At 51.6% G+C, this 27,117-nt stretch overlaps 11 protein-coding genes across 11 annotated transcripts; 8 read left to right on the forward strand and 3 right to left on the reverse strand.

Annotated features, from left to right (window-relative positions):
• Positions 1–1,746: 1,746 nt before the first annotated feature.
• COCVIDRAFT_71559 (hypothetical protein) lies at positions 1,747–2,376 on the forward strand (the record flags this gene model as incomplete). The annotated part of the gene is made up of 2 exons (XM_014700448.1): positions 1,747–1,852; positions 2,078–2,376. Coding segments are annotated over 2 exons (405 nt in total), but the record flags the coding sequence as incomplete, so codon positions are not given.
• A 782-nt stretch (positions 2,377–3,158) lies between these two features.
• COCVIDRAFT_38340 (hypothetical protein) lies at positions 3,159–4,178 on the forward strand (the record flags this gene model as incomplete). The annotated part of the gene is made up of 1 exon (XM_014700449.1): positions 3,159–4,178. One exon carries the CDS (start codon positions 3,159–3,161, stop codon positions 4,176–4,178), a length of 1,020 nt encoding a protein of 339 aa, XP_014555935.1.
• Positions 4,179–4,481: 303 nt separating this feature from the next.
• COCVIDRAFT_27188 (hypothetical protein) lies at positions 4,482–7,406 on the forward strand (the record flags this gene model as incomplete). Its single annotated transcript, XM_014700450.1, has 3 exons — positions 4,482–6,840; positions 6,895–7,091; positions 7,161–7,406. 3 exons carry the CDS (start codon positions 4,482–4,484, stop codon positions 7,404–7,406), a joined length of 2,802 nt encoding a protein of 933 aa, XP_014555936.1.
• A 455-nt stretch (positions 7,407–7,861) lies between these two features.
• On the reverse strand, positions 7,862–9,305 carry COCVIDRAFT_27189 (hypothetical protein; the record flags this gene model as incomplete). The annotated part of the gene is made up of 2 exons (XM_014700451.1): positions 7,862–8,861; positions 8,947–9,305. 2 exons carry the CDS (start codon positions 9,303–9,305, stop codon positions 7,862–7,864), a joined length of 1,359 nt encoding a protein of 452 aa, XP_014555937.1.
• A 1,349-nt stretch (positions 9,306–10,654) lies between these two features.
• COCVIDRAFT_16553 (hypothetical protein) lies at positions 10,655–11,669 on the forward strand (the record flags this gene model as incomplete). The annotated part of the gene is made up of 2 exons (XM_014700429.1): positions 10,655–10,695; positions 10,754–11,669. The coding sequence occupies 2 exons, from the start codon at positions 10,655–10,657 to the stop codon at positions 11,667–11,669; spliced, it is 957 nt and encodes a 318-aa protein (XP_014555915.1).
• A 2,042-nt stretch (positions 11,670–13,711) lies between these two features.
• On the reverse strand, positions 13,712–14,845 carry COCVIDRAFT_101030 (hypothetical protein; the record flags this gene model as incomplete). Its single annotated transcript, XM_014700452.1, has 2 exons — positions 13,712–14,169; positions 14,221–14,845. 2 exons carry the CDS (start codon positions 14,843–14,845, stop codon positions 13,712–13,714), a joined length of 1,083 nt encoding a protein of 360 aa, XP_014555938.1.
• A 275-nt stretch (positions 14,846–15,120) lies between these two features.
• On the forward strand, positions 15,121–17,363 carry COCVIDRAFT_101076 (hypothetical protein; the record flags this gene model as incomplete). Its single annotated transcript, XM_014700453.1, has 4 exons — positions 15,121–15,449; positions 15,505–15,678; positions 15,727–17,134; positions 17,187–17,363. 4 exons carry the CDS (start codon positions 15,121–15,123, stop codon positions 17,361–17,363), a joined length of 2,088 nt encoding a protein of 695 aa, XP_014555939.1.
• A 434-nt stretch (positions 17,364–17,797) lies between these two features.
• COCVIDRAFT_100964 (hypothetical protein) lies at positions 17,798–18,664 on the forward strand (the record flags this gene model as incomplete). Its single annotated transcript, XM_014700454.1, has 2 exons — positions 17,798–18,077; positions 18,534–18,664. The coding sequence occupies 2 exons, from the start codon at positions 17,798–17,800 to the stop codon at positions 18,662–18,664; spliced, it is 411 nt and encodes a 136-aa protein (XP_014555940.1).
• Positions 18,665–19,277: 613 nt separating this feature from the next.
• Positions 19,278–22,697, forward strand: COCVIDRAFT_101024 (hypothetical protein; the record flags this gene model as incomplete). The annotated part of the gene is made up of 9 exons (XM_014700455.1): positions 19,278–20,122; positions 20,483–20,737; positions 20,797–21,220; positions 21,971–22,010; positions 22,070–22,111; positions 22,165–22,247; positions 22,361–22,433; positions 22,488–22,536; positions 22,589–22,697. The coding sequence occupies 9 exons, from the start codon at positions 19,278–19,280 to the stop codon at positions 22,695–22,697; spliced, it is 1,920 nt and encodes a 639-aa protein (XP_014555941.1).
• A 942-nt stretch (positions 22,698–23,639) lies between these two features.
• COCVIDRAFT_38349 (hypothetical protein) lies at positions 23,640–24,325 on the reverse strand (the record flags this gene model as incomplete). Its single annotated transcript, XM_014700456.1, has 2 exons — positions 23,640–23,892; positions 24,198–24,325. The coding sequence occupies 2 exons, from the start codon at positions 24,323–24,325 to the stop codon at positions 23,640–23,642; spliced, it is 381 nt and encodes a 126-aa protein (XP_014555942.1).
• Positions 24,326–25,130: 805 nt separating this feature from the next.
• Positions 25,131–26,033, forward strand: COCVIDRAFT_16557 (hypothetical protein; the record flags this gene model as incomplete). Its single annotated transcript, XM_014700430.1, has 1 exon — positions 25,131–26,033. One exon carries the CDS (start codon positions 25,131–25,133, stop codon positions 26,031–26,033), a length of 903 nt encoding a protein of 300 aa, XP_014555916.1.
• Between the last annotated feature and the right edge of the window lie 1,084 nt (positions 26,034–27,117).

Raw genomic sequence — 27,117 nt, forward strand, 5'->3', positions numbered from 1 at the left:
AACACCAAGAGCCTCAACACGAACGATCTTGAGGATATGTATAATTCCAGAGATACGGCAGCCGATTCAATAGCTGCAGCTAGCGCAAGCCTCGCGATTATCAATTTAGTCACGAATCAAAAAAGCGAAAACTTGCAGAAGGGGATGGCAACCGCTCAGTGGACGATGGGACAGCTAGCCCTAATACAGAGCAAAAAGCGGAAGCGGTTGCCCTGCATTTTCATGCTCAGAGCTTATCGGAAATACGAAGAGAAAAGAGGAGCCTTGAGTGTACGTGTCTATGGGCATGGACGAGCACCCCTCGCACCTTTAAAGGAAATATGCCATTTCAGTCTACGTTTCGAAAATTCTAGCAGTCCACGTATAAGAAAGCAGCAGATTTGGTATGGGCAAATGATTGGTCCCCGAATCGACGTCCCGTTCTTCAGGCACTGCGTTGAGGCATGCACATCGAAGCACAATTGTGGAGAATTATTGAGCGATTCAGTGAAAAATTCTGTATCAGCTCCAGAATGGGATGAGGCCGCCATATTTCGACTTGTTGACGTGCGTAAGATGTGTATCATGGAGATGAATTTCTCTGACATGGTCCGCTTACGCTCCGACCTAAGGTACGTAGCTTTGAGCTACAGGTGGGGAATTCTACCACTACTGAAGGGCTGGAAAGAGTACAAAACCGATAAAGGGCGACCTTACTACCACAATGAGAAAATGCATAAAACAACATGGACTCGCCCAATCTCATACACACACCTGACTTCAACTAACAAAGTCGCGTTGTCAAGGGCACGTAGTCTCGAGGCCGAAGGTGTACATATACCAAAAACCATCAAACACGCCATCGAGGTCGTTCAAGCCATAGGCGAAAGATTCATGTGGGTCGATCAGCTCTGCGTTCCTCAAGAGGGTGACGAAAAAGTCATGCACGCCAATATACAGCGCATGGGTCATGTATATAACCGTGCCCTTTTTACCATCGTTGCTGGAGACAGTATGCATGCTGATGAAGGATTGAGAGGACTCCATGGCCATCCCAGCCGTGGGAAACAGCTCATGGAAGACGGGATTATCAAAAATGCCCGGATGGTGCTGCCCACGCGCATGGAGCTCAACTATGAAGCTTGGGAGGAGCGGGCGTGGTGTTTCCAAGAGAAACTACTGTCTAGGAGGATGCTAATCTTTGCAGGTGGATTTGCAGTATGGCATTGCCGGGGAGGAACATGGAGGGAGGATGTTAATGCACTGGACGGAGATAGGTCGTTGATTTCGTTTCCATGGCTTAGACTCACACCCTTGCCATCTCTTAGCGATGATATCTCACCAGCAGGATTACAGACTACACGAGAGGATGGGAGTGTGAGACTGATGAGACTACCGTCAATGCACCAGTATATCGAGGCAGTAGAAGATCTGGGTAGAAGAACCATAGGGAAGAGCTACGACATCCTTAATGCGTTTGATGGTCTCGCAAACATTCTTAGTGGCCCAGGATTTCTCAATTCACCGTTCCGAAACGGATTGCCATGCCACTTCTTGGATGTTGCACTCTTGTGGCAATCAGATGAGCCTATGCGCCGCCGTCAAAGCGACTCCGACAGGAGATGTCCGCCAAGCTGGACGTGGGCAGGCTGGGAAGCTGCACAGAACCCGTTGGGATCTGGCAGTAAAGGCGCACGAGTTCGTTATGATCAACCCTTTGACGTCTTGGTCTTGAACTCCGGCATCGTTCAACGGTACCGCAAGTGCGGTGAAGAGCGCATTCGTCCTCGCAAAGGCACGCTGTATGGTGTCCAGAGAAGACTTCATAGTTTCTCCCTGCAGGAACTGGGGCTCTTTGGCATGTCCAACATGAGTGCTAGAGGATTCAGAGACTGGGACTCAGCGGACGCCAGACCAGCACCAAAACCGAGACTAGATATACCACTTCACCAGTTGGAAGAACAACATCTTGTTGTACACACGGAGTTAGTGGAACTAGAGTTAGGTAGCGATTGCTGGAAAGTCCGGACATCGACCAAACGTGCTGGCGATGAGCACTGCATCATCAATTTTCACGATACTGAACCCACCGAAACAGCATCAAAAGCCGAGGTAAGCCAACCAGATCTGCAAATCAAAACAGTTGTGTCCCGAGAACACTGGATCAACACCGCAACGCATCCAAGAGCCGGTACCGTGAAGTTCGATGCCGGTTACAATACAAAAGGCGCAAATTTCGTGACCGCGATCCTATTGTCGGAAGCGCAGTACTTGGGTAACGAGACAAGGCCAGACATTCTAGGCTATCCACTCTATAATATCATACTTGTAGAGGAACTAAACCCAAAAGGTAATGTAAGGGTTATGGAGCGTGTAGGTCTTGGTAGGATATACAAATATGCGTGGAGAGAAGCAGGGGCGAGAAAGGAAGTGGTTTTGTTAGAGTAACGCAAATGATCGTCGATTGTATGAGAAGTTATCAATCTTCTTGGGAAGACAAAATATTAGAAATATGTACATTCCGTCGTCTCGATTAGGCGTTTTCTAGCCAAGCTTCGGTTCTCCAGCATGTACACTAGATGAAGCACAATTCGACACTCCTTCTGTTAATGTCGAGCCTCTCTAACTAAGACCCAGAATCTACCATATAAGAGACTGCTCTTCCACCCATCATCCATTCATGTTACCACCAAACTCACCCGTCAAGTACATATGTCAGTTTTCCGATTTTGGTTACCAAAACGGGGGTTTTACGATGTCTTGGGAAGCAAAATCCAACAAAACGAACACACCGGAAAACAGCGGATGGTCTCGGTATCCTAATTTCCGGTTTCAAATGGCCTTGTGTGCTAGAATATCATTATTTCGGTCTTCTATATGCGCACGTCATGAGTGTCTGAAGGCTAGTGCTGAGGTTTGAGAGGGTTCACGTGATGTTACTTATCGATATCCAAAACCTAGCTAGACACTACCCCACGTATAGAACACAACTACTTTACACCCTCTTTGCGCTTACTGGAGAGGCTTTCACTAAAGAGAAAAAAACTAAAAACAAGCGCTGTTTGAATCTTACTTCAGATAGAGCTTTGATTACTGCAGAGCGTGGGAGTGGAGTTCGTTTCTCACAATCATATATGAGAGTGATGATGGTACATTTTGAACTCCGCTAGCAACGCGCCATGGTCTTCAACTCACCTTTTGGTGCCTCTACTTCTAAGCCCGGTCATGGATTCATCATCATCAACCTGTTGTCCGAAGACAAGCCTGTTCTCGGGACAGTCTCGTATCAATACCCACTTAAGCTAGTCGCGCCAGACCCTCTGCCACCACCAAGCCATGACGATCAGAAAAACAACGAGACCAGGCCTCCAAATTCAGGCCTAATACATACAGTCTTCCTACTCACCTACGGCGGTGGCATTGTCGCTGGGGACAGTATCGACTTGGAAGTCAAATTGGATGACAAGGCTCGGCTTATCCTGTTAACCCAAGGCTCGACCAAGATCTTCAAGACACTCAGTCCAGATCTGGTCTCCCGACAACATATGACAGTATATCTGAAACATGATGCTGCCCTGGTCTATCTTCCAGACCCGGTGCAGCCATTTGCCCACACAGCCTTTTCCCAATCTCAGATCTACCATCTCGATAAAGGACAAGGCAACTTGTGCGTATGCGACTGGGTCACGAGCGGGCGCTCTGCACGGGGCGAGAACTGGGACATTTTCGAGTACAAGAGCCGGAATGAAGTGTGGACGTTGGACGAGGCAGGGAAGAAGAGGCTTCTTGTACGGGATAATCTGATTCTAGACAAACATGGCAGAACGGGGATGCCGCTCGCCTCACGCATGGACAATTACTCTGTTTTCGGCACCATGATTATTCGAGGACCAGTGTTCTCGTCACTTTCCAAGTTCTTCTTGGATGAATTCGAGGCACTGCCGCGTATTGGTGGTAGAAATTGGGGGGACAGCGTGCAGCCTGAGCTTCTGCCACACGAGCAAAGGCGGCATGCGAGGCAGCAGAGAGAGAAGGCGGATGGTCTGATATGGAGTGCGGCAAATGTCAGGGGCTTTGTGCTGGTCAAGTTTGCAAGTAGGGAGGTTGAGGGCTCAAGGAATTGGTTGAGGGACATGATCAAGGAAGAGGACTCAGTGCCGAGGCTCTTTGGGGAGAGAGCGCTGTTGTGCTTGAAGTGAGACGTGCATGGGGAATGGACAACTAGACAGCAGCCAGATAGCAGAAGGCATTCAACCGACATGTTGCGCTGTCTAGTCCATGTGTTGTCCGTCTTGAGTTGGCGAGACGAGTGGAGGGGAGCCCTGGAGGTGCCCCACGCGGGCGCATGGCCCAAGCACCTTTGCTCAGCGCACCGAAAGTCGAGTGTGACGTGCATAGCCGCCTCTTCGAGAGCGTGCAACGTTGCCAACCGCGTGTGATAGCAAGACGCCAGATCCTATGCTACACCAAATCCCTATCCTCGCCCTCTCGTCGTCGCAAACATGAGCGGCAGGCTCGTTGCGGGCCGCCTTGCCCCCCTCGCACGCCGTTCACCGCTCCTCACTCCACGCTTCTACACTACACATTCGCTCCCCGCCGGCGGACTCTTGCGAAATGAAGCCGCGCTCAGGCTTGTGAAGCGCCGGCCATGGCCCCTCGGTAGCTACGCACTGCACAATGTCCCCGCCACGCGATCGATATCTTTTGCAAGAGTGATACCCAAACTCGTGGGCAAGTTTGCGACTGTGGGTGCCGCCACCGGAGGGGCTATCATCGCCGGTGTCTCGTATATCCAGTACCAGGCAGGCCAGGCAGGCACCTTTGCACTCGACCTCTTCCACCGCACCAAAGATGGCGCCAGCGAGTTGGCTGGCGGGGCAATTAATACGGCAAATGGATTCTTCGATCAGATAGAAAAGGGGTTCAAGTCGACCAAGGACGAACTTGAGAACGTACAATACCCGGAATGGCTACAAAAGCTTCTTGCCAAAGATGAGGCAGGTGGTTCAGGAGGCAATGGTAGTGGTAGAGGTCCGGAGGAGCCCAAACAGGGTGGCTCTGGCACTGCCGCGGCCGGCGCATCAGCTGCTGCTGCTTTTGGGTACTCACAAGATGACGATGACGATGAGGACAGACAGCAAGGAGAAAAGATTGCGCGGGATGAGCAAATGATGATGCTCACCAAGAAGATGATTGAGATACGTGGACTGCTACAGACTGTGGGACAATCCGAATCACTCACACTGCCGTCCATTGTCGTCATTGGATCACAGTCCTCCGGAAAGAGTTCAGTCCTCGAGGCTATCGTTGGCCATGAATTCCTCCCCAAGGGACACAATATGGTTACCCGTCGACCCATTGAGCTGACGCTCGTCAATACCCCTGATGCGCGTGCAGAATACTGCGAGTTCCCCGCCATTGGACTAGGCAAGGTGACGGACTTTGGTCAGGTCCAGAAGACACTGACAGACCTCAATCTGGCTGTACCGGCTAGCGACTGTGTGTCCGATGACCCCATCCAGCTCAGGATTTACTCGCCAAATGTGCCAGATCTCTCCTTGATCGACCTTCCAGGATACATCCAGGTCGTTGGCCGGGACCAGCCCCCGCAGCTCAAGGAGAAGATTGCACAGCTTTGCGACAAGTACATCAGGGCACCCAACGTCATTCTCGCCATCTCAGCAGCCGACGTGGATCTGGCCAACAGCACTGCGCTACGAGCATCGAGAAGAGTGGACCCCCGTGGCGAGAGGACCATTGGCGTTATTACCAAGATGGATCTTGTAGATGCCGACCGCGGTGCTAGCCTGCTTAACGACCAAAAGTATGCTCTCCGTCTAGGATACGTTGGAGTCGTGTGCCGTGTACCCCCTGGTGCAGGTGGCTCTAAGCTCTTCAGCCGTGGCAACGGCAACATCTCCAACGCCATCACAAAGAACGAGAATGCATACTTCTCATCACACCCAGAGTTCTCTGAACGACCAGAGCTCGCTGTGGGTACTCAGAATCTCAAGAAGAAGCTTATGCATGTGCTTGAACAAACCATGGCTGGCAGTCTTAAGACGACTAGTGAGGCTATTCAGAGAGAGCTCGAAGAGGCAAGGTACGAGTACAAGGTTCAGTACAATGAACGACCTATCAGCGCTGAGTCGTACCTGGCCGAATCACTCGACGCATTCAAGCACTCATTCCGCGGCTTTACAGAACAGTTCGGTCGCCAACAAGTTCGGGACCTACTCAAGCACGAGCTAGACCAACAAGTACTCAACTTGCTTGCACAACGCTACTGGAACAGGCCTTTTGATGACCTCAACGTTCCTTTCCCAGAAACCGATCCTCTGAGCAACCTTGTAAAAGCAGACATTGATGGAGAGGACCAGATCTGGCGAATCAAGCTCGACAGCTCCAGCGCTGCTCTGACAAAGCTTGGTGTTGGACGGTTAGCGACCAACGTCGTTGCAAGCGCACTCCAAGCTCACATTGACCGTCTCATCACGAACTCACGCTTTGCCGCGCACCCCTTTGCTCGACAAGCTATTACCGACGCATCGAACTCTATCTTGAAAGACCTTTCTTATGATATTTCGGATGAGCTGGAGATTTGCATCAAACCGTACAAATATCGGATTGAAGTCGAGGACAGCGAATGGGCCAAGGGCCGAGAGAATGTGACTGCAGTCCTCAAAGAAGAGCTCAAGGTTGTAGAAGCAGCTGTCAAGCAACTCGAGGACCAAGTTGGCGGCCGCAAGAAAGTCCGAGATGTCATGACCTTTATCGACCGTGTACGGAGCGGACAGGTTGTCTTGGAAGGCGATGGTGTGGGTGGAGCCGGCGGCTTCAGCTCTGCACTTTTAGCAAAGGGTACGTCCATGAAATCTTCCATGTTAACACAGGTATAACTAACGAATTCACCAGGCCGTGAAGCAGTCTTCCTCCGCGACCGCATTGACGTCCTGAAACTCCGCCTCACAGCCATAAAGAGCAAGCAATGCGCCAGCAAAAAGAACAAATACCACTGCCCGGAAGTCTTTCTCGATGCTGTCGCAGACAAACTAACTACGACCGCCGATCTCTTCCTTGACGCTGAATTGCTCTCAAAATTCTACTACATCGTAAGCTCTTCTTCCTGGTTGCCTCCTTACACCGCAATGACCCATCCATCTAACCTTTCTTTGCTACAGTTCCCCCGCGAACTCGACGCCCGCCTCGGCCGCGGCCTCTCACAAGACGAAATCGAGCGGTTCGCAAAGGAAGACCCCAAGATTAAGCGCCATCTCGATGTTGTGCGCCGCAAGGACTTGCTCGAGCATGTGCTCAAGGAGATGGAGGGCTTACGGCAGTTGGAACAGAGGGAGAAGCGTATGATGGGGCGTAGGGAGGATAGAGGGGATCGCGAGAGGAGGAAGAAGGGGTGGAGTATGTTTTAGATTCCATTGGACTTTTGTGTCCCCAGGGTGGAGCTCTTTTTTTCTTTTCTTTTTTTGACGTTGAAATGAGGATTAAGATGGAAACACGCTTGATATGACGATGGCGGTGGGAGGGGGAAATAACATGTTACCACGGCCTCTTGTTGCTTCTCTTCTTTTTTTTCTTTCAACTTTCTCAACTCTCCCCCAGCAATACTTCGTGTGCGTGTGTGTGTGTGTAAAAACTGCTCTTTGTCCATGTACTCAAAAAAAAGAAGAAGAAGAAGAGGGGGATGTTCACGATTGGACACAAAGAAAAAGCAGTGTGGGTTAGTATTCAAGTGGTAAGATTTTCTAGAATTCCATCTAAATCTTCGTCATACTCTCGAGATCCTTTTTTACATGACAAAAATCGTAAAGGCGGGGGGGTATCTTTAAAGAAATGCGCAAAACAAGTAGATCCAAAAGGAGATTTATCACATAACACCCCAATGCTTCTTAACACTCCAATCCAACTCGGTCATTCCCTTTAAATCATCGCCGTTGAGGTACCCAACGCCTTCCTCAACGAGGATCCTCCAGACCCGATTGCGCAGGCCAATGGGCCACTTGGGAGCGCTCCAGTAGCGAGATTTGAGGCCGCGCTCCTCAGCGGTGCGGATCTGATCGCGGATTTTGGCGAGTTGGGCCGAAGACAAGCGGCCGAACCAGAGCCAACCGACTGTGGAGCCCCAGTTTACAGAGGCGTAGTACGAGTTTGTGCTGTCAAAGTGGGAGTTTGGGGTTGTGCCGACGGTGCCTTGGCCGTCGGGGGTAATGGTGTCGGAAGAGGAAGATGTGTTGTTTAGTTTGTCGAGGGGTGCGTCGAAGAAGATGTCGCGGTAGGTGGAGTTTGCGGTGATGAGGTCGAAGGGGGCGTTGCCAGTGGCGACGACGGTGATGGCGCCCGAGATGACAGACGTGCCGTTGTAGTAGGATAGATAGCCTTTTTCGCGGAGGGCGGAGAGGTGGTTGGATACTACGGGGAAGATGGCGTGGCCGTCGTTTTTGAAGTCGACAAGGAGGACGAGAGTTTGCGAGGGTTCGGTGTCGAAGACGCCGTTCTTGGTCGTGGATGCAGTTGCAAAGTCGCTTACGTTGTTCTTGTGGTCGAGCATCTTCGTCAGAGGATCGACATACATGGATCGGAAGGTGTTGTTCTGTGTGAGGGCGTTGGTATTGTGGCCAACAAACAGTTCATCGTCGAAGAGCCAGACGTCGGCTTCGACGCCAGTGCAGCCCCAATGGAGGGCGTCGTAGAGTGGGACTCGGCGCCAGTAGTCGTTGTGTGAATGACATGGTACAGGCGTTACGTCACGTGTAATATCCAATCGTTGTGCCTCGTTGTATTGATTCCAATCCAAGCCCGGTAGTGCATGGTCGTCGAGGAACACGGGAATATATCCTAGTAGCACATTGACGATGTGAAGGACGCCACTACGAAAGTTAGCTTGTTGGGTCTTTGGTCACGAGGGAATGCGGGGTTCTGTCGTCAAGCGAGACGTGCACGACGGACACTTACAAGAAGATGATTACCAATAGCGGGATGACAGCAAAGGCTCTGACAGCATGCTTCTTTTGGAATCGGTATCTGGGGGGCTGCTTCTTTTCGTCTGGTAATCGCACGAGGCCAAAGTCATCATTGGCGCAGGGCTTTCCATTCCGTCTCCGGATGCTCATTCTCAGACGTTGCCAAAAAGTCGGTCGTCGTCGGGGTACTATGTCGTCGTCTTCGTCCGAGCTATACTCTGCACCATCTCCATCCTCGAGGTCATGCACGGGATAGGGTGGTGACGACTGCTTGGCGAAGGAAGGGGCTGGGCTGGGAGAGGCGTGGCGCAGGAGGGGCTGGGTGGTGAGTGGTCGTGATGTTGCCGACATGTCAGGCACGAGCCAATTGGCAGCGGGGATCTCACAAGATCTGTCAACCGGACCCTGAGCGTGGGGCAAATGCAACTGGAAGCGACTATGCAGCGCCCTTGTTGGTTATTCGTCGTCGTCGTGGTTTGGAGCAGCAATCGAGGGGACAAGGTGCGTCTAAAAGCACTTTGCGGCTGCGAAGGAAAAATGCAGGTTTTAAGACACCTTCCTGTTCGATAGCTGGGCAATGGCGCTGCAGACGTCCCGCTACGAGGTCCAGACTATTGATGGCGGCGACTGTGCGTTTGAGGCTGCTAGTAAACCGGGACAATGCACGTCCACACCTTTGTCGATAAGAGCCGCGTCCAGATGCAGGAACCACGGCCGTTGACGGTGGCCAGGTGGCGCCCAGGTGGTGCCAGTGAGTTGGAGTCAAACAAAAGGAGGTTTGGGGTGGGTGGGTGTGTGCAAGAAACAGGAGGGGTGTCGGAAGCTTCTTATTGCGAAACGAGGTGCGACCAGCCAAACCAGCCGCGAAACGGGGTGCAAACGACCAAGGGAGCCGGTGTGGGGAAGACAACCAGAGTTTGGAACAGATGCGTTGAGGCTTTCCGCACGTGTGCTACGCCGTGGGCGAGAGTTGTGCAGTGTGAGAGCGAGTACAAGCACGCAACCTCCTTGGGGCTTCTGATTGGTGGATAGAAACAAGAGTTGCAGACAGCTTGGGCAAAGGGCAGCGCCTCAGGTGGGCATGCAGCTGGGCAGCTGATGAGGATAGTTATAGGAAACAGAAGAGCACCTTGGTCCAGCTTATTCGGCTAGTGGACATGGCCGGAGCTCATGCCGTTGCTGTCGGTGTGCACAGTAAGTATATACGCGGAGGGTACTAGACGGCGTGGTGCTGGTGCTGGTGCTGGTGCTGATGCTGGGCTGGACAGGCAATCGGACCGAAGGCTGTCGCAACGGATTCCAGATAATGTCATTAGTTGCGAGACTATGGATTAAGCCTATTGTTGCGGCATTTTGGGCATGCTGATGTGAGCTGGCAGGCCTATGGGAACCACGTCTGCGTATGGGCGGCGCTTTCGGAGCCACTGTGTCGTGTCAGCCACACCGGCCGGGCGGTGCTATTTGGCCGTCAAGCCACATGCAATAATCTCCTGCACTCCGGATTTGGGCTACGCTGCAGAAAACACTTCCAAATCCTATCCCACTGCGGGGTTGAAGCCGCGTAAAGCTCGCTAAGCAGGCCAAGCATTACAGGGTCCACCTCTTCTTTCCCAAACATCCCTGCTCCATGTCACCAACTTTTTTGCGACCGCGACCACCACTGCCCGTTGCTGTATCCTATCCGACCCCCGCCGCCCGCCATGCCTCACAAGCACAGGCGCATCGAAGACGACGACTCGCAGTACGTCACCCACCCGTCCGACTGCTGCCATCCCACTAGCCCTAACACCACCCTGTAGATTCGACCTCCCACCCACCCTCCACGCCGCTCCTCTCGCCGTCGGCAAGGCTCGCACATTCAATAGCGCTCCAAAGACCAAGAAGCGAAAAGTAGCCCAAGTCGAAGGTTATGGCGCAGACGACACTCCCAAGGCCTTTCAGCGCCTCATGGCCTTTTCCAGCGGAGGCCAGAAGAAGCGCTCAGGCCTTGACGATGGCTCCGTGAAGCCCAAGAAACAGAAGAAGGAACAACAGTCGGCGACAACCGCAGATACGACCAAGGAGGAAAAGAGCACAAAGACCGACGAGCAGCCAACACAGCCAACCCCGGCATTGAAGATCCAGCCCGGAGAGTCCATGGCCGACTTCCGTGCCCGTGTAGATCAGGCCCTCCCACTATCAGGTATCGCAAAATCTGGCAAGAAGATTGCCGGCCTCAGCGACCACCGTGTCACCAAACACGAACGGAGACTCAAGCGTCTACAAAAAGGATGGCGAGAAGAGGAAGCAAGGTTACGCGAAAAGGAAATGGAGCGAAGGGAACTAGCAGAGGAAGAAGAAGACGAGCTGGATGCCATGTGGGAAGACCATACCGCCGACCTCCCTACAAAACGAACCGTAGACGGTAAGAAGAAGAAGGCCAAAAAGGGCAAGCGCAAGCTCAAGGTCGGCGAAGTCGCACATGACAGCGAAGACGAGTGGGAGGCCCTCAAGAAGAAGCGAGAGGAGAGAAAGGGACTCAACGATATCGTTCATGCTCCTCCAACATTCACAAAGACTCCAAGAGAAATCTTCAAGGTCAAGAATGGTGCGGGTGCGAAGGTTGCGAATGTACCGAATTCCGCGGGTAGTCTGAGCAAGAGAGAGCAGTTGGGCGAGGAGCGCCAGAAAATGATTGATGCTTATCGGCAGATGATGGCTGCGAAGAAGGCTTGATCCACAACATGCCTTTCTTTCTTCTCAAATCCTCCCCAACATGAACAAAAAGTTTAATGTACAAAATACTTGAATCAAAATCGGCTCAATGCCCCTCCCCCTGACGTTCACTTTCCACCCCTCAATCTCTCTTTCTTCTCATCTCTGAATTCACATCCATACATCATGTACCACCCGTCAACCACCAAAACACCTGTTACTAAACCCCCTTGTATGTGCATATCGGCCCAAGTTCTAGAACCAGTCTAGCCACACACACACACACACACACACACACACACACACACACACACCTTCAAGCATACTAATCACCCTTATAAAACGCACGGTTCTAGATCTTCCCCCACCCCCTCCCCTCCCCTTCATTCCCGTAAAACAAGTACTTTAAACATGCAGCGCTATGACTCGGTTATATCCGGGCAAGAGGGGGAGTCGGAGGCGGCTTCGGTAAAGTGGGCCGCGTCATCTACCTTCGTAAATGATTTCATCTAGGTTTTCTTTAGTTGCCGTTTTATCCTGTTTTCCTGTTTTTTTTTAAAGGTCGTTTTGAGGGACGCCTAAGGCAGAAGTGCTGTGTTATGACGAGGGAATTTGTAAGTGGGGATGGTGGTAAGGTGAGTGCGATGGCGCTTGTATGTGCGGGGGTTTTTTTCTTTTTTAAAGGGGGGGGGGAGGGGGTAGTGAGGTTAGGTGCAGCAAATGTCGTGATACGAGTTTATTGGCTTGTTTCAAGGTGGTAATGATGATGAGGCTTTTTCTTTCTTTGTGTGTGTGTGTGTGTGTGTGTGTGTGTGTGTGTGTGTTATGACGACAAGGGGAGAAAGATTCAAGATTGTTTTTTTTCTCTCTTGGATTGGAATACAGGGATCAGGTTATTCCTGGGTGGTTTGTTCAACATTATGTTTTAGAGTTCAGGTAGGAATGCTTGGTTTAACTACGTATGGTATGTATTTTGGAGTCTGGATATGCAAGAATAATTTACTTCTAGAGAATGTAAGTGGGGGGTTGCTTGTACGGTGGAATATTGTTCAGAATTGCTATTTTTCGTTGCACTGCTGCTCAGTATTATTGGAACAAGAATAGAGACAGCAACTTATTGTCTGTATGCCTTGTCTGTACAAGTTCGCGAATCTAATTCGGTTGATACAAAGAGAAACAGATATCTTTGTTTTGATGAGGTGTATGCATTGATTTGTGCTGATGACTTTGCATTTCGACTTCTTGAAGACTGTACAGAGGAACTTTCTTGTTATCATAGTGGATCGGTTCACAGATTCAAGCATACTTTGTCCTTGTCTTCGGATTGATTGTCAGTATGATATAACTTATCCTATTCCACTAGTTCAGGCACACTGTGATGTCTGTTTCTTCCGACTTGCTCCTCGTCTTGACGACTGTGCAATGCACCATGCTTAGCAACTAGAGAGCCTATCATCCACACCACATTCAAGAATTATGAGCAATCGCTGCGAGATCTGAATAAACCTGCAGCGACAAGCAAAAGATGTATCACTTTGAATCCAACAAGCACAATCCTGCAATATCTATCTCAGAGTGACACAATCACAATACCACTGAGCCCTGATCCACACATGCCTAGCCCCCTCGCCTCCTACCTACCCAAGAATCCTCTAATCCACTCAGCCACCTACGACGTACTCATTCATCCCAATTTTTCCTCAAGCACGGCCATCCTCGCAATAAACTCTGTGCTGAAGAGCGTGATGCTTCACTCTGAACCGCAGAGATGGACCCGGAAACGGCAACTTTGCATGCCGAAACCTTATCCTGTTGGAATCCAGTCGTAAAGTTATTAATAATACGAGCGCCTTGACTCCCCCAAACAATGCCTGGTTTTGCATCCCTACAATCGCCATTAATGATGTGTCAATAGATAGAGGTAAGAATATTGATTTCGTGAATCATCCAACTCTATGGATAAGCAGGGCCGTTGAACCTGAACTCCCTAGTCTATCGTGTGCGTGTTTCATACATGTCTATCGATTAGGTAACAAGCAAGCGTTCAGAAACAAAGCCTAAGCTCAGGCTTCAGCCTTGACCGGCACGCCCTCCTTGATGGCGAGCTTCTCAACACCTTCAGCTAGCTCAGTGCCGTTGGTCTCTCCAGCCACGGCAGGTGTAGCTGTATCTTTTGAGGCGGCTGCTTCCGCCTGTTCAGTCGCTGCTGGCACTTCGGCCTTTCCAGAGTTGAGGCTCGGCTCGTCTCCACCCCACAAGTAGATTTCGCTCTCTCCAATGATCTTGCCAGCCTTCTCCCACCGCTCTTTCCTTTGCTGTCTCCTTTCAGTGACGAGCTTGTCAAGAGCAGGCCAGTATACAGAGTGGTCGTATTTGAAGTCCACATCTCCGCCAGAAACCTTCATGAGCTGAGAAGCGGGGATATGGCTTGGAAGGGGCTCGTTCGTCTTCATCTTCGATTTGGTGACGGGATCGATGAAGGGTTGGATAAGCTTCAGGAACGTAGTGACAAACCAGGGAACTATAGTAGGTTTAGTAAACACGAGTCAAATCTGGCCAAGGTAGCGCTTACCATTTGTGAGCAGTGCCCTGCCAAGTCTCTCGGGGTAGTGGTTCTGCAAGATGTAAAGAACCTGCTTTACTGTGGCCATGCTAGGGACTCCTCCAGATCCAGTGTTCTTGAAGTCAATCAACAGTGCTAGGCCCTCCTGGCCTGGCGGATGAATGTCGATAGTGCGCTCCAGCATGTAAACCAAGTGTTGGACCTGTTTAGGGGATTCCTTGGTGTTCTGGTTCTGGGGCAATAGGTAGAGGCATGGCCTTCCCTCCTTGTCGAATCCCAGCAAGACCTGCTTGCCAGAAGCATTTTCCTCGGAAATGTAGTCGGCAGTGAAGGTGTCGGTGCCGTACTCACGCCGCCATACCAGCGAAGAGCGTAGGCGTTCTGCAGCTTGTTGGACATTCCACTTTACAGCACGGAGATATCGGAGAAGACATTCGCGGGTGAGCCACATGCGCTCATCGTCAGTGATGGGAGATGTTTCGGTGGCATTGGCCAAAGTCGTGGGCAGCGCATCCCAGGTGCGAACATCGGCAAGGAGCTGGTCGTATTTGGTCTGCTGGTCGGCGGTCAGGGCCGGGGCTGCGGGTGGCTTGCAGCCCTCAGCGGGTTCTGCGAATGGGCCCATTGCTGACATGTTGAGAGATTTAGGACACAAATTGAGAGACTAAGAGTCTGTAGAATTATTAGGGAATTGAGAAGCAAAGAAGGAAACCACAGTCGGGTTGTTGAGGATAGGGTCAGCGCTGGTAAACTTTCGGGAGACATAGTGGACCCTTGCATACTGATCCTCCGGGCTAGACCACGTCTATTCTAGCCCAGATCCAACGCGTCTACTACGCGTCTTCCCTGTCTCCACGCGCAAAGTGCTTTCGCATCTAGCACCCCATACCATCCACAATCCGCATTACAATGGACGACGTAGCGACAGAACTCACCGAGCGCTTTGAGCGCTACTGTGACACCAAGGATGATGAATTCCCCGCCGATGTTCTCGCCGAATTGCAGTCCATGTGCCGGTTATACTCCATCTCGCCCGAAGAGTTGGACTTCAAGTGGCAGGCGTACAACATGAAAATGGGGGGAGAAGAAAACAAAATGGACGTCAAGACGGCACAAGATTTTAAGAAGACTATACAAGATGCATTGGAGCGAGAAAGCAGAGGCAAGGCACAGCAAAGAAACGAAGTCAAGCGGGGTCAGCCAACACCAAGAGCAAAGGGCGGGGACATGTATGACATGTATGTTCAGCGACGGCAAGGTTACAGATTACAACACGCTGACTGAGGAAAAAAGGCTAGAAGGGCTTGTTCCCAATACACCACGCCCAAGTGCTCCTAGCGGGGTTAATGGCAGCACTGTCAAGCGCAAAGCCAACTTCCAAACACCAGGAGGCAAAGCGAACAAGGCACATGAAATGAGCTCACCGGGAGGCTTCATGACACCAAAGGCCGAGACTTCGGGCGGACCGTAGGCATTCAAGCAACACTGCAGAAGCACCCTCTAACCATCGCTCAGTGTCTTTGACTTCGCCTCTCGTACCAACGCGAACGATATTACAGAACAGTTTATGCAGGGGGATATTGCTATTCCAGAGCCACCTTCGGAGGAGCCCAAGGAACCCCGCATCAAACTCAAGGCCAACACAGACATGTCCAAGTTCTCGTACCGGACCATGGCAATGAAGCTTTCCGAAGCATCAGAAGTACTGGACGACAGGATTGACGAGTTCCGTGATATCCTCAGAGAATCTGCAGGTCTCGATGAGAGTGCATTTGGCAATCCCAACTACGCATCGCCCAGCGAGATTATTGCTGTTGGAAGGATAGCGTGCGATACGAGCGAAGGCAAGCTCAACACAGCATCACTTGTGCTTGAAGGCTCGCGGCGGCATGGCTCGGGGCGTCGCGTACCGCTCAACATCGAGGGACTTCAGTCATACAATTTCTTTCCCGGTCAAATTGTTGCGCTGCGCGGTACCAATGCATCTGGCGACTCTTTCGTGGTCTCCGAGGTCCTTTCACTGCCACTTCTGAACCCACCTGCTACAAAGCCGGACGAGCTTGACGCCATCAACGCACGATACCTTGACACGCCCGACTCTGATCCAGACAATGTCCGACCTCTGACTCTAATGATTGCATCTGGACCCTACACAACCGAGCAAAACCTTGATTTTGCACCTCTACATGCTTTTCTAGATAAGGCTGCAGAAGCATATGCGGACTCCATCATCCTGATTGGTCCCTTTCTCGACGCAGAGCATCCTCAAATCCGGTCGGGAGATTTCGATGCACCACCAGGCGTGAGTCCAGATCAGGCGACTATGACTGATCTATTCCGCCACCACATCTCGAGCGCCATCCAAAGCTTCAATAAGCGCGTACCGACGTGTAATGTTCTCCTGGTACCTAGTCTAAGGGATGCACATCATCACCATGCTGCTTTCCCACAGGACAAGTTTATCAAGAAGGAGCTTGGCTTTGGCGCAGCAGGGAAGATGGTGCAGTGCGTCACGAACCCCATGACTGTCAGCATGAATGAGATGACAGTAGGCATGTCTTCGCTTGACAACCTTGATATGCTCCGAAGAGAAGAGCTTGCAGGTGGCAAAGCGCGCGCAACAAACATTTATGAACGGTGTGCTCGCAACCTGATCGAGCAACGGAGTTTCTTGCCTCTATTTCCGCCTACTGGGAGAGAGAAGCAGCAGTTCATGCCTACGCCAATTGAGGAAAAGGTGATGAAGAGCAATATTGCTAATGGTGAAAGGAAAGAAGGAGAAGAGGCAGACGAGGAGCAAATGCCTAGTCCGTTCCTCCCGCTTGGTACCATGCTAGACACTAGCTATCTCAAACTGGGCGAGATGCTCAACGTACGGCCTGACATACTGATCACACCCAGTGTGCTCCAGGGCACTGTCAAAGTATGTATACCTGGTGGATGTATGGTAATGCAATATGCTAACAAAATGATAGGTCGTTGAGTCTGTACTGATTGTCAACCCTGGCACATTGGCCAAACGGCGGGCAGCTGGAACGTATGCACGGGTGATTGTTCAGCCTGCTGCCGTCAGCGATGCGGACCGGGAGAAGGGGATAGCTATGGCACATAAGCTCTGGGAACGAACGCGGGTGGATATTGTACGAATCTAGGCATTTGTTGCTGTCCTGCAACTTGACACCGAGTGAATATATGCAATGAAGGCTACGAGTACGAATTTGTCAAGTTGGAACGTGCGTGGGCTTTTGAAAGCCTGTGGTTAATGTGGGCTGATGCTGTGACGTTGGTGTTGGGGATTGAATGATGTTCTGCATGGGTTTCCAACGCACATGATTCCGCGTCAGTTTTGCGACTCGGCCACTAGTAGTCTGTGTAGGCGGACGTGCTCATTTTGACTACTTATTTGGTAGGACTCACCAACGTCACTAGTACAGGGTGGCCAGTGAGGCTCCTGGTGATTGGGAAACACGCATCCACCTTCACCACGAATGCCGTACTTGTCAGAGCAAGAGTCGGTCGCATTCCATACACTGGGTATGCCAGTATCGCTTGCCATTTGCGGTAGTATTAACCAGGCCTGTTCCTTATGGTACTTGTTCGCGGCTTGGCCCGTCAACTGCTGCTCTGCCTCAAGCGCACAGATATCGACCAGGCGCACGAGCTTCCCTGTGCCCGACCAAAGCGCAACTCTCTGAACCCTCACCACTTCAACATCGACAACCTCCAGCCCACGGCCAAGGTCACACCGGCCCTACTCATGCCACCCAAGCGCAAGACGACAGATGACGGCACAGCCACGGGCCATTCCGAGAAGAAGACGAGGGCTGTCAGGAAAGGCAAAAGTACTGCATCGGGCAATGATTTAGGTAAGCCAAAGACGCCGTTTGCCATGGCCTGGTTTGATCCAAGAAAGAGTTGGTGGTGAGGGCAGCGGGCAGCGGGCAGCGGGCAGAGGTCGAGATGCAGAGTAACCCTGTTGCTGCGGGCCTAATTCCGAGGCATGGCATGTGGCTTTGCGACCTGAGGGGCCAATGGTGGGCTGTCGGCGGGGTCGGACACTCGCTGCGTCACCAGCTTGCCCAAAGTCCCGCCAGCCCTACCATACAACCCCGTTCTGTAATTTCGAGGCGCACCACCGGGACTCTATACGTCCTGGACCCTCGCACTCTTCCCCTTTTTCTACTCCTCTATCCCTAGACTCTGCACTAGACTCTGCCCCGCCCCTGTTGCCACTGCGAGCAGCCCGGCCACCACTGCCCATCTCAAGCTTGCAACCACCACCCAGCCGTCTTACCTACCGCGCTAATCCAAAATGCCGGCAGTCTACAGTTCCCAGCAAAAGGCTGCTATTCAGCAATTCATGAACTTCACTCAGCTCGACCGTAACTCAGCGATAAGGGCGCTGAAGAGCTACGGGTGGGACGCCCAGAGCGCCGTAAACGCGTATGTATAACTCTCTTTTGCTTTTTCCACCACCCCATCCGTGGTTGTTGTGAACCGCCTATACACACGGTCACCACACAGTACACATGCAGCTTCGACCCAAATGTGAAACCGACCACCCTGCATTTGTCGGTTCAAAGTGGCAACAGACCCAAAGAGAGGTAGCACAACCACCAGCAGGCAATTGCATCAAGGGCCCACACATATACCCAGAGAACATAGGCCTTTGTTCACATCAGAAGCCACAGAGAGCCAAATGCGGACCACTAAGTGCCAAGATACGACCAAGATTGCCATTCCTGGAAGCATAGCCGGAGTAGTCACAAACGACAACCCTTGGAAGGAATGGCACACAACAGTGCTCCTGCACCATGGACAGCCCTTTTCATGAAACTTGCGCGATTGCTACTTCTCTCGGTTCAGATGCGCAACGTTATGTCCTCCTTCCACATGTTCTCAGCCCACAACAAATCGTCCAGCAGGTTTTTTCCACCTGTCTTCGCGCTGAACAACCGACCACATACAAGGCATATACAACGATTGCAGCAACACAAAAGGTTGCAAGACACTTCGGCCGTCATTGTATTGAGCTGTCGTAGTTTCAGCAAGCGCCTCAGTCCGCCATGTTTGGTTCCTCGCAGGACAGGGCCAGACTGCTTGCAGGGCGTAACCGACGACAGCGTATCAGCTTGAGTGGCTCGTGTTCGAGTTCACGCTCCACATCCTCTTCACGTGATACCCTTGAGCTATGCAGTCCGACAACGCTTCTAGATCCCAACGCCGAGCTACCGCCCGTGGAGGAAGAACAACCTTTCCAAGAGACTGCCCGGCCTTCTGTCACTGTTTCAGATCCCGGGAAAAGGGGGATTGAGCCAGATAATAGACGCTCGACCTCACATTCTGCCTCCACACTGCCCACTAGGCCACGCAATCTCCAGCTAGAACAGCACAGGCTTCAAGCTGAACACCTCAGTCAGGTGCTGTACAATACGCTTAGCCTTCCAAATTCTGCCGTCACTTCACACGATCTGTTTCGATCATCTCACCATGTCGAATATGGGAGTTTGGGCATTCCCGCAGTTACGTCCTCCAACATACGTAACATTACGGCTCCTTGCCGGGCTACTTATTTTCCGAGTTCACCGGTCCTTGATTTGATGAAAGCTTTTGACTCTTCAGAAGCTCCCTTTCTCAGGACTTCTGCATCCGAATTTCATCTGCGTCCACAGCCAGTTGTGTCGTTGCGAGGTGGTTTGGGGAGAATGCAGAAGCTCGATGACCAAGAAGCAGAATATGCACTTCAAAAGCATACTCTGAGAGTTCAGAATCGCCAGGACTTTGGCACCTATGCATCGATTTGGGACAAGGAAGTCAGCGGTTACCACCAGCTGAATCTTGCCGATAAAGTCAGGTGGCTTCCACCACAGGCGTGGAACGAACCGATAACTGCGGGCCTTTCGTACGAAGAGTTCCTCGGCCTGTTGGACACTGAACAAACATGCCGCTTTGGCAAGCTATTTGGTCCCTCTCCAGGCAGCGACTTCCCATGGGCATCGTGCGTACGTGTGGCATTTCTCCACTCTTTGAACGAGAAATTGAGGGTTGCATTTGTGAACGCCATCAAGGGGAGTATCTCCAACAAGTGGAAGCCCGAAATTATAACCGCGAAAAACGACAGTAACAATCCTCCTGTCATGCTGTCGCTCCTTCTATGTGTTGTGGAAGAGTTCGTGCAGCTCATCCCCGCCCATTACTAATTATCTCCATTTGCAACTTTTAATATCACAACCTTGATTTCAGATTTATAGACACTAACGCCATGAAATAGGTACTACAGTGGTGGAAGCACTCCCCAGGCTTCTCCTGCGGCCAAGTCTGCTCTCAACGCGCTATTTGACAAGTACCGAGAGGCCGATGCCCAGGACAAAGATGTCGTTGGAGTCGAGGGTACCATGAAGTTCTTCGCGGACATCGGCGTCAATGCTGAAGATCTAGATGCTCTAGCTACTTTTGAAATCATCCAGGCGCCCACAATGGGTGAGATGAGCCGTGAAGGTTTCGTAAAGGGCTGGACAGAGCGCAAGTAAGTCAAATGGCAGAATCTGTTTGACAGGTGCTATTCAGATTCTAACTGAAATATAGCTGCGACACCGTTGAAAAACAGAGGATGTACATCCAAAGTGTAAAGGATGAGCTTCCCAAGAACAAGGAGCTCTTCACCCGGGTGTACAAGTTCACATTTCCTCTTGCCAGGGCACAGGGCCAGAAAGCAGTCGCCCTCGACAGCGCAGTCGTATTCTGGGAACTTCTATTTGGATCACCGTTGTCAGCAGTGAAGTGGTCGACTGAGAAGACACCATGGCTGAGCTGGTGGACCGAGTTTGTTAACTCTCAGTGGAAAAAGAGCGTCAACAAGGATATGTGGAACGAGACACTCAAATTTGCACAGCTCACCCTTGACGACGATTCGATGGGCTTCTGGAGTGAGGAGTCATCTTGGCCCTCTGTCATTGACGAGTTTGTCGAATGGGTCAAGAAGGAGAAGCGAGGGGATACCAAGGAGGAGGTTATGGATGAGGAGTACTGAAGCCTCTCTCACGTTGTTTACGTCGGTCCTTCGATTTGAACTTCTAGTGGTATGAGCAGCGGCGAGTTGGGGTAGACGATATGATATGGCTTGCTACGATGGGTGAATGCAGCTTGCATATCTGAAGGCGGTCTTATTCAAACCTAGGTACGACATTCACGGGAGCATAGCATACCCTTGATCCATCTTTGTAGCACTTTGGTGACCGCAGAACATCCTTTAGTAGATAGATTCGCTCGATATGAGTAATTCACAGACATATTCTCAATGGGTACGTGGAGATGAGCATGGCACAACGTGTGGATGACTGAGCCACGTCTTGGCTGTCGTGGGATTGGCAGGGTTTTGCAGGTGTGGGTCCAGAGAGTATGGAGCATTCATCTTCAGCATCGCACACATGCATTCGTAAAGTCTGGTTAGTAGCATGTAGTGATCACGTAGAAACATATTTGGTGAAAATAATCATCGTGTTGATTCTACAATTAAACAATGCATGCATTTTTGATGAGGCTTGCCAGACGGAAACGGCGCAGAAGGTGTTGCGCCACTTGGGTGTGGCTGATGCAGCTCGCTTAGGTTTGCTTAGCGTCTTAGCAGAGCCAACAGTGCCGGGCTTGATTTTCGCTACATCACGACAACGTCCAGTTTCTCACGACAAACTAACCACACAGCAGTCAAAGTGCGTATCCCATGACAATAGATTGCTGCGACTATACTGACTCTATGTAGATGGTCGCCGCTAAGAAGCACGTCCCGATCGTCAAGAAGCGTACGCCGGCACCTGCCTCGATGACCTCGAAATTTCGCGACTGACGTATCCATTTGCAGACACCAAGCGCTTCAACCGTCACCAGTCGGACCGCTTCAAGTGTAAGAGACATGTGGGAATTGGAAACGATGGAACAAGATCTGACAATGGGTAGGCGTTGACCCATCATGGCGCAAGCCCAAGGGTATCGACAACGCCGTCCGCAGGCGGTTCAAGGGCCGAGCTGCTATGCCTAAGGTACGACTGCCTCAATCAACCGTTTCGCGAAGGAATTTTTTTGTGGCGGATGTTTTTTGTTTTGGATCAAGCTGGGATATTTGGAGGACAGGAGCTGACGGAAGGATTTACAGATCGGATACGGCTCCAACAAGAAGACCCGCCACATGATGCCCAGCGGCCACAAGGCTTTTGTTGTCAACAACGGTAGGCTACATATCGATTGTCGCAGCGATTTTGGACGCCAGCTAACGACTTCAGTCGCCGATGTTGACCTTCTCCTCATGCACAACAGCACCTTCGCCGCAGAGTACGTTGGCCCGGCCACGCCATGCACGACGCGACCCGCTAACCAATTGCAGGATCGCCCACGCCGTATCAGCACGAAAGCGCATCGACATCATTGCCCGCGCGAAGCAACTTGGTGTCAAGGTCACCAACGGCAAGGCCCGCGTCAAGACCGAGTCGTAGATGTGTGTGGATTTACTTTAGGGCGGGGCATACAAGGCGTCTCTCTGATTAGTTACGATCTCAATGGGAAGGCTTTTCATCTTCTTTGGCTCACAGTACCCTTTGATGCGGTACGAGGAGAAGCATGCACTTCAAAAAAGCATTGCGACATGCTACCGCGGCATGACCCAGGACATGAAAGGACAGAAGCCGTAGGAATGCAATGAAAAACGAGCCAAAACCACCAGGACGATTCTTTTCCTCCGCAGTGATGTAGGACGCGTGATGTGGGTTTGGGTCGGACAGTGTGTTGGCGAGACACATGGACAGAAGTCTAACAGCAGTTCAGCTACGCCTTGAGCATTTCCTTTGGCGCTCGCGCAGAAGACTGCATCTAACGAGCGTTGTTTTGGGAAATGGAGTGAAGAGATGTAGCACGGTCTACGCCAAGCCTGGGATATATACTGGCTACATGGCATTCCTTCACATGCTCAAGGTGAGGCGCCGATCATGTCGCGTGTGTTGTGATTACCCTGCATGAGTGTTGCTGACTGTAGCCAGCCAGAGACTTGTCGGACTCCGGCTGATAAACATTAAGCAAGTCAGATATTCTTGGCCGCGCCCAAAACACGAGGCGCATAAGACGCGCCGGTGCGATACGGTATGGTGTTAATTATATTCGTTATCAAAACGACCATGTCTATTTATTCTTGCAGGCTGCTTGTACTGCATGAGGCTGTACAGGAGCAGGCTGAATTAGCATACCTACTTACTCTGGTATCCACACTCACCACCACCAACGCCACGACTGCAACATTCGGACTGTTCAGCTCACCCACCCTCACCGCCCCCTAGTCGATGAGATGCGACGACCACTGTGTGTGTGCACATGCCTGCATGCATGCTGATAAGGCAGTTCTGGCGATAACAAAGCCATGACATGTGCGAGTCGTCGTTGGGGGGTTAGGTGTAGGGGTGGGCAACGCCAGAGCCGCAATGCCCCTGGGAAGGTTGGCTTGGCGGCGTCGCAGGTCCGGAAGCAGGAGCTTCCAGAAGCAAAGGATAGTTTAACCTCGTGGGCTGGGGGAAGCAAGCTTTTGGCTTGCGACGCTGGGCTGCTTCGGTCTTGTTTATAGGGTCTGGGCTGTTTGGTAGGGCTACAAGAGCTGGGGACGGCGGACGGTATAGCATGAGGCGGAAGGGAAATTGAAGGGAGCTCAGAACGACATTCTCCCACCTGTCTCGCGCGGAAGGTTTGACGTGAAATGCTGGGGATGGTTACTGCGTATGTCAAAAAGACAGGCGCCGCGTGTTTCCTTGTTTCCTGGAGTCTCCTGGCCGGCGCTCGCTAACGGGGACGCGCCATGCGATTCCGCGCTCTACTAGTCGACGCCATGCCGACCCACTCTGTTCCTTTCTCATCCGCACACCTCAACCCAGCATGCACCACACCGCCATGAAGCCCATGAAGCAGCCATCTGTCTGTGCCTGCCCTGCCACCTTGCACAATTGCGCGCACACACACTCTCCGGGCCCTGCCAGATTGCTGCCACACGGTAATCGCGTAGGCTGGCCTGATGCATCCACGCCTGGCGGCGAGGCGCCCTGATTGGCGCGAAGGCCACCCTCCATTCGAACGCATGTGGCATGTTGTCAGGTAGGCACGCATGCGGATTCGGATATGAACATGCAAACCACCGCGATCAGCACATCCGTGGTTTCATCAAGGAAACAACCGGACAACGTGTCTGACTGAGAGGACCTGATTGAGGCAGTGCTCGCCCTCATGACGAGGGACTCCCCGTTGGTTTTTCTCCCCATCTTGCCGGTTGCAATCGGGGCGCGACGTAACCAAAGGACAGCATGCTTAGATGCGCATACGATTTTCTGACTATTAGCTCCCCGGTCCATGGCCCGCACTTGCTAGGTGTACCCACGGTAGGTCGAAGCGCAACCCAATTTCCTTCCGCGAGCCTGGGAAAGATTTTCCAGGCCAACACTATTTTAGTTCCCGTGCTTCAAATATCTGGTCACCCCAGAGCCTTTGTTTCGAGAATCCTCCTTTAACGCCCACGTGAATCAAGCTCGAAGGCTTTGCCTCGCTCTTCATAGCGACACAGTCGTGCATCGCACGCAGTGATTGGCAGTCTTCGGCTCGTCACACAAACCCAAAAATCTCCTGGTCGCAGCAACCCTTTGTCAACACCACTCATCACGCTGCCTCCCTTCCGGCTCACCCGACCTCGAACTATCCCGCCTGGCCATTTTACAATCCACGCCAACCTGCTCTACGAAAAAAAAAGACAAATTCTCCTCCACGAGGCCTTTTTTTGCCTGCGAGCATCTGCCGACCCCGGATTCAAGACCCACTACTACCGCCGACTGTCCCCGGAGGACCACTTTACAGCAGTAAGCGGGACCCTCGTTTGTTCTGTTTCGCCAAACACCACTGGAATGGCGCCCAACCTCTTTGTTGCTACTCAAAAGGCCTTTTTGCCACACAAATGGTTCAAATCCAGCAAGGTCGACCTATCTAGGGTTGTTGAAGAGTGGAACAGCCCAGTCCCTGGCCAGTACGAGAGCATCCCCGGTCGAGGCTGGTTCTTGATAGCGACCCTCAAGGATGCATCCAAGCCAGAGAGCAATAGCAAGTCAACCATCAAGGGATCTGATGGAAAAGACTATATTCCCTTGGAGACGCCCATCCCGCTCAAGTATTCCCATGCACTCGGCCGCTACTTTCTGGAGCCAGAGTTCTACAAGCGGAAGAAGACGGTCATGATCAAAGACGACAAAGGCAAAGAAGTCCAAGCTGGTTTCTTTCGCATCGACGACGTAGCATGGGTCAAGTGCTGGGACGAACACGACGCCTTCATCCCCGGCAACGCCAACGGCGCAGCCGGCTACCAACGCTGGGTCCTCGACGCCCAAACGCAGCAGTTCCGCCACATGATCAAGCGCGACGACCCAAACTACGTCCGCTCCCGTAGAAACTCGCCCGCCCGCGATGCCGACAACCGCAGCCAAGAATCCGTCAGCACCGAGTTCCGCCCCAGTCGTCCCAGCAGCACAAAGAACGGCTTCAGTGTCGCCAGCACCCGGGCAAATAGCATCCGCTATCAGCCCTCGACCCCTACCTCCAATGCACCCAGTCAACGCCCTTCGCGCCAGAATAGTCCTAAACGCAGCGATAGCATTCCGCTTGAGGAGGCCAAAGCCGCCCTGCGTCGCTTGGCCCGCGAACACGAAGAAGCGGCCGCTGCTGCTGCCCTGGCCCGGTCCCGCATGAAGCGCACTGACTCTAAAGATCGCGTTGAGCAGATCGAACGCGGTCGTGTTTCGGAGCGTGTGGGTTGATCTAAAAAGTGGACTTTTGCGTAAGGGCGTTTTGCGACTATCTTTGGATGTGTGGGGCGTTTTATGGTATTATAAATTCGGGAGGATTAAAGGGGGTCGACTGTGTACGTTCGGATGTACGGCACGTGATTGATCCGGATCTCTTTCTCCCTCCCCCTCGGGTTTTTTTGTTTGGCGATAAACACGATGATATGGCTTTGTTTTCTTTTTTTCTTTTTTTGAAGCTTTGTAATAACCTTTTTTCTATGGGTTTTGTACTTCAACCCGCACGCGCTCGCGTCGGTTCATTTTTGCGCCACGACATTTACATGAAATGTCGGTTTTTACGTTTGTTTCTGGGGGGCATGAGTCTAACACACTCCCCTCATGCTGTTCCTTTCTTTTTTTTTGATACACACCTCTAGACTTGTTCATCTTCTTCTCATCAGCCTGCGCTTTTTTTTCTAGTGTTATCACAACTTTGCTCCACTTTGTCTTTTCAATGCGTTTTTCTTTGGCGACAAGAGAAAAAAAGTAGAGCATTATACCCTTCCCTCTCCCCCCTCTCCCCCCCCTTTTTTGAAAGCAAGTACAATGTTAGAGTCTTTTCGTGCTTGGGTTAGCTGGGAGTTTGGGGGGGTTTTTTTTTTGCTGGAGTATGTAGGGGGGTTGGTAGATAGATGTATTGATATATGTTTCCTCTCTTTCTCTCTATGTGTGTCTCTTCTTGTGGTCTTGTGGTCTTTGGGGAAGCGTAGGTGCTATGCCTGGTGCTGGGTTAAGCGTGCAGTGGAGTGAGTGCCGTGGCCCTTCCCCCCCCCTTTTTTTTTCTACACGGCATTATTCACTTGAATGATAAGTTTCCGCACGCTGATGAACGTCAGAAGTCACAGCTTTTTGATGATATATATACATCACTGGTGTTAATTTCCTTCGACATAGAGACGACGACGACTCTTCTTCTTTTTTTTTCCACATTTTGACCATTTTTGCAACAATAGGGTACACACAACTTACTAGTTTTTCTCTCATATCCCCTCCAAGACCGAAAAAAATATATATTAGATAGACTTGAACATCGAAAGGTTGAAACGGCTGAACCTTA

The sequence above is a fragment of the Bipolaris victoriae genome (assembly GCF_000527765.1).
Source record: "Bipolaris victoriae FI3 unplaced genomic scaffold scaffold_49, whole genome shotgun sequence".
NCBI lineage: Eukaryota > Fungi > Ascomycota > Dothideomycetes > Pleosporales > Pleosporaceae > Bipolaris > Bipolaris victoriae.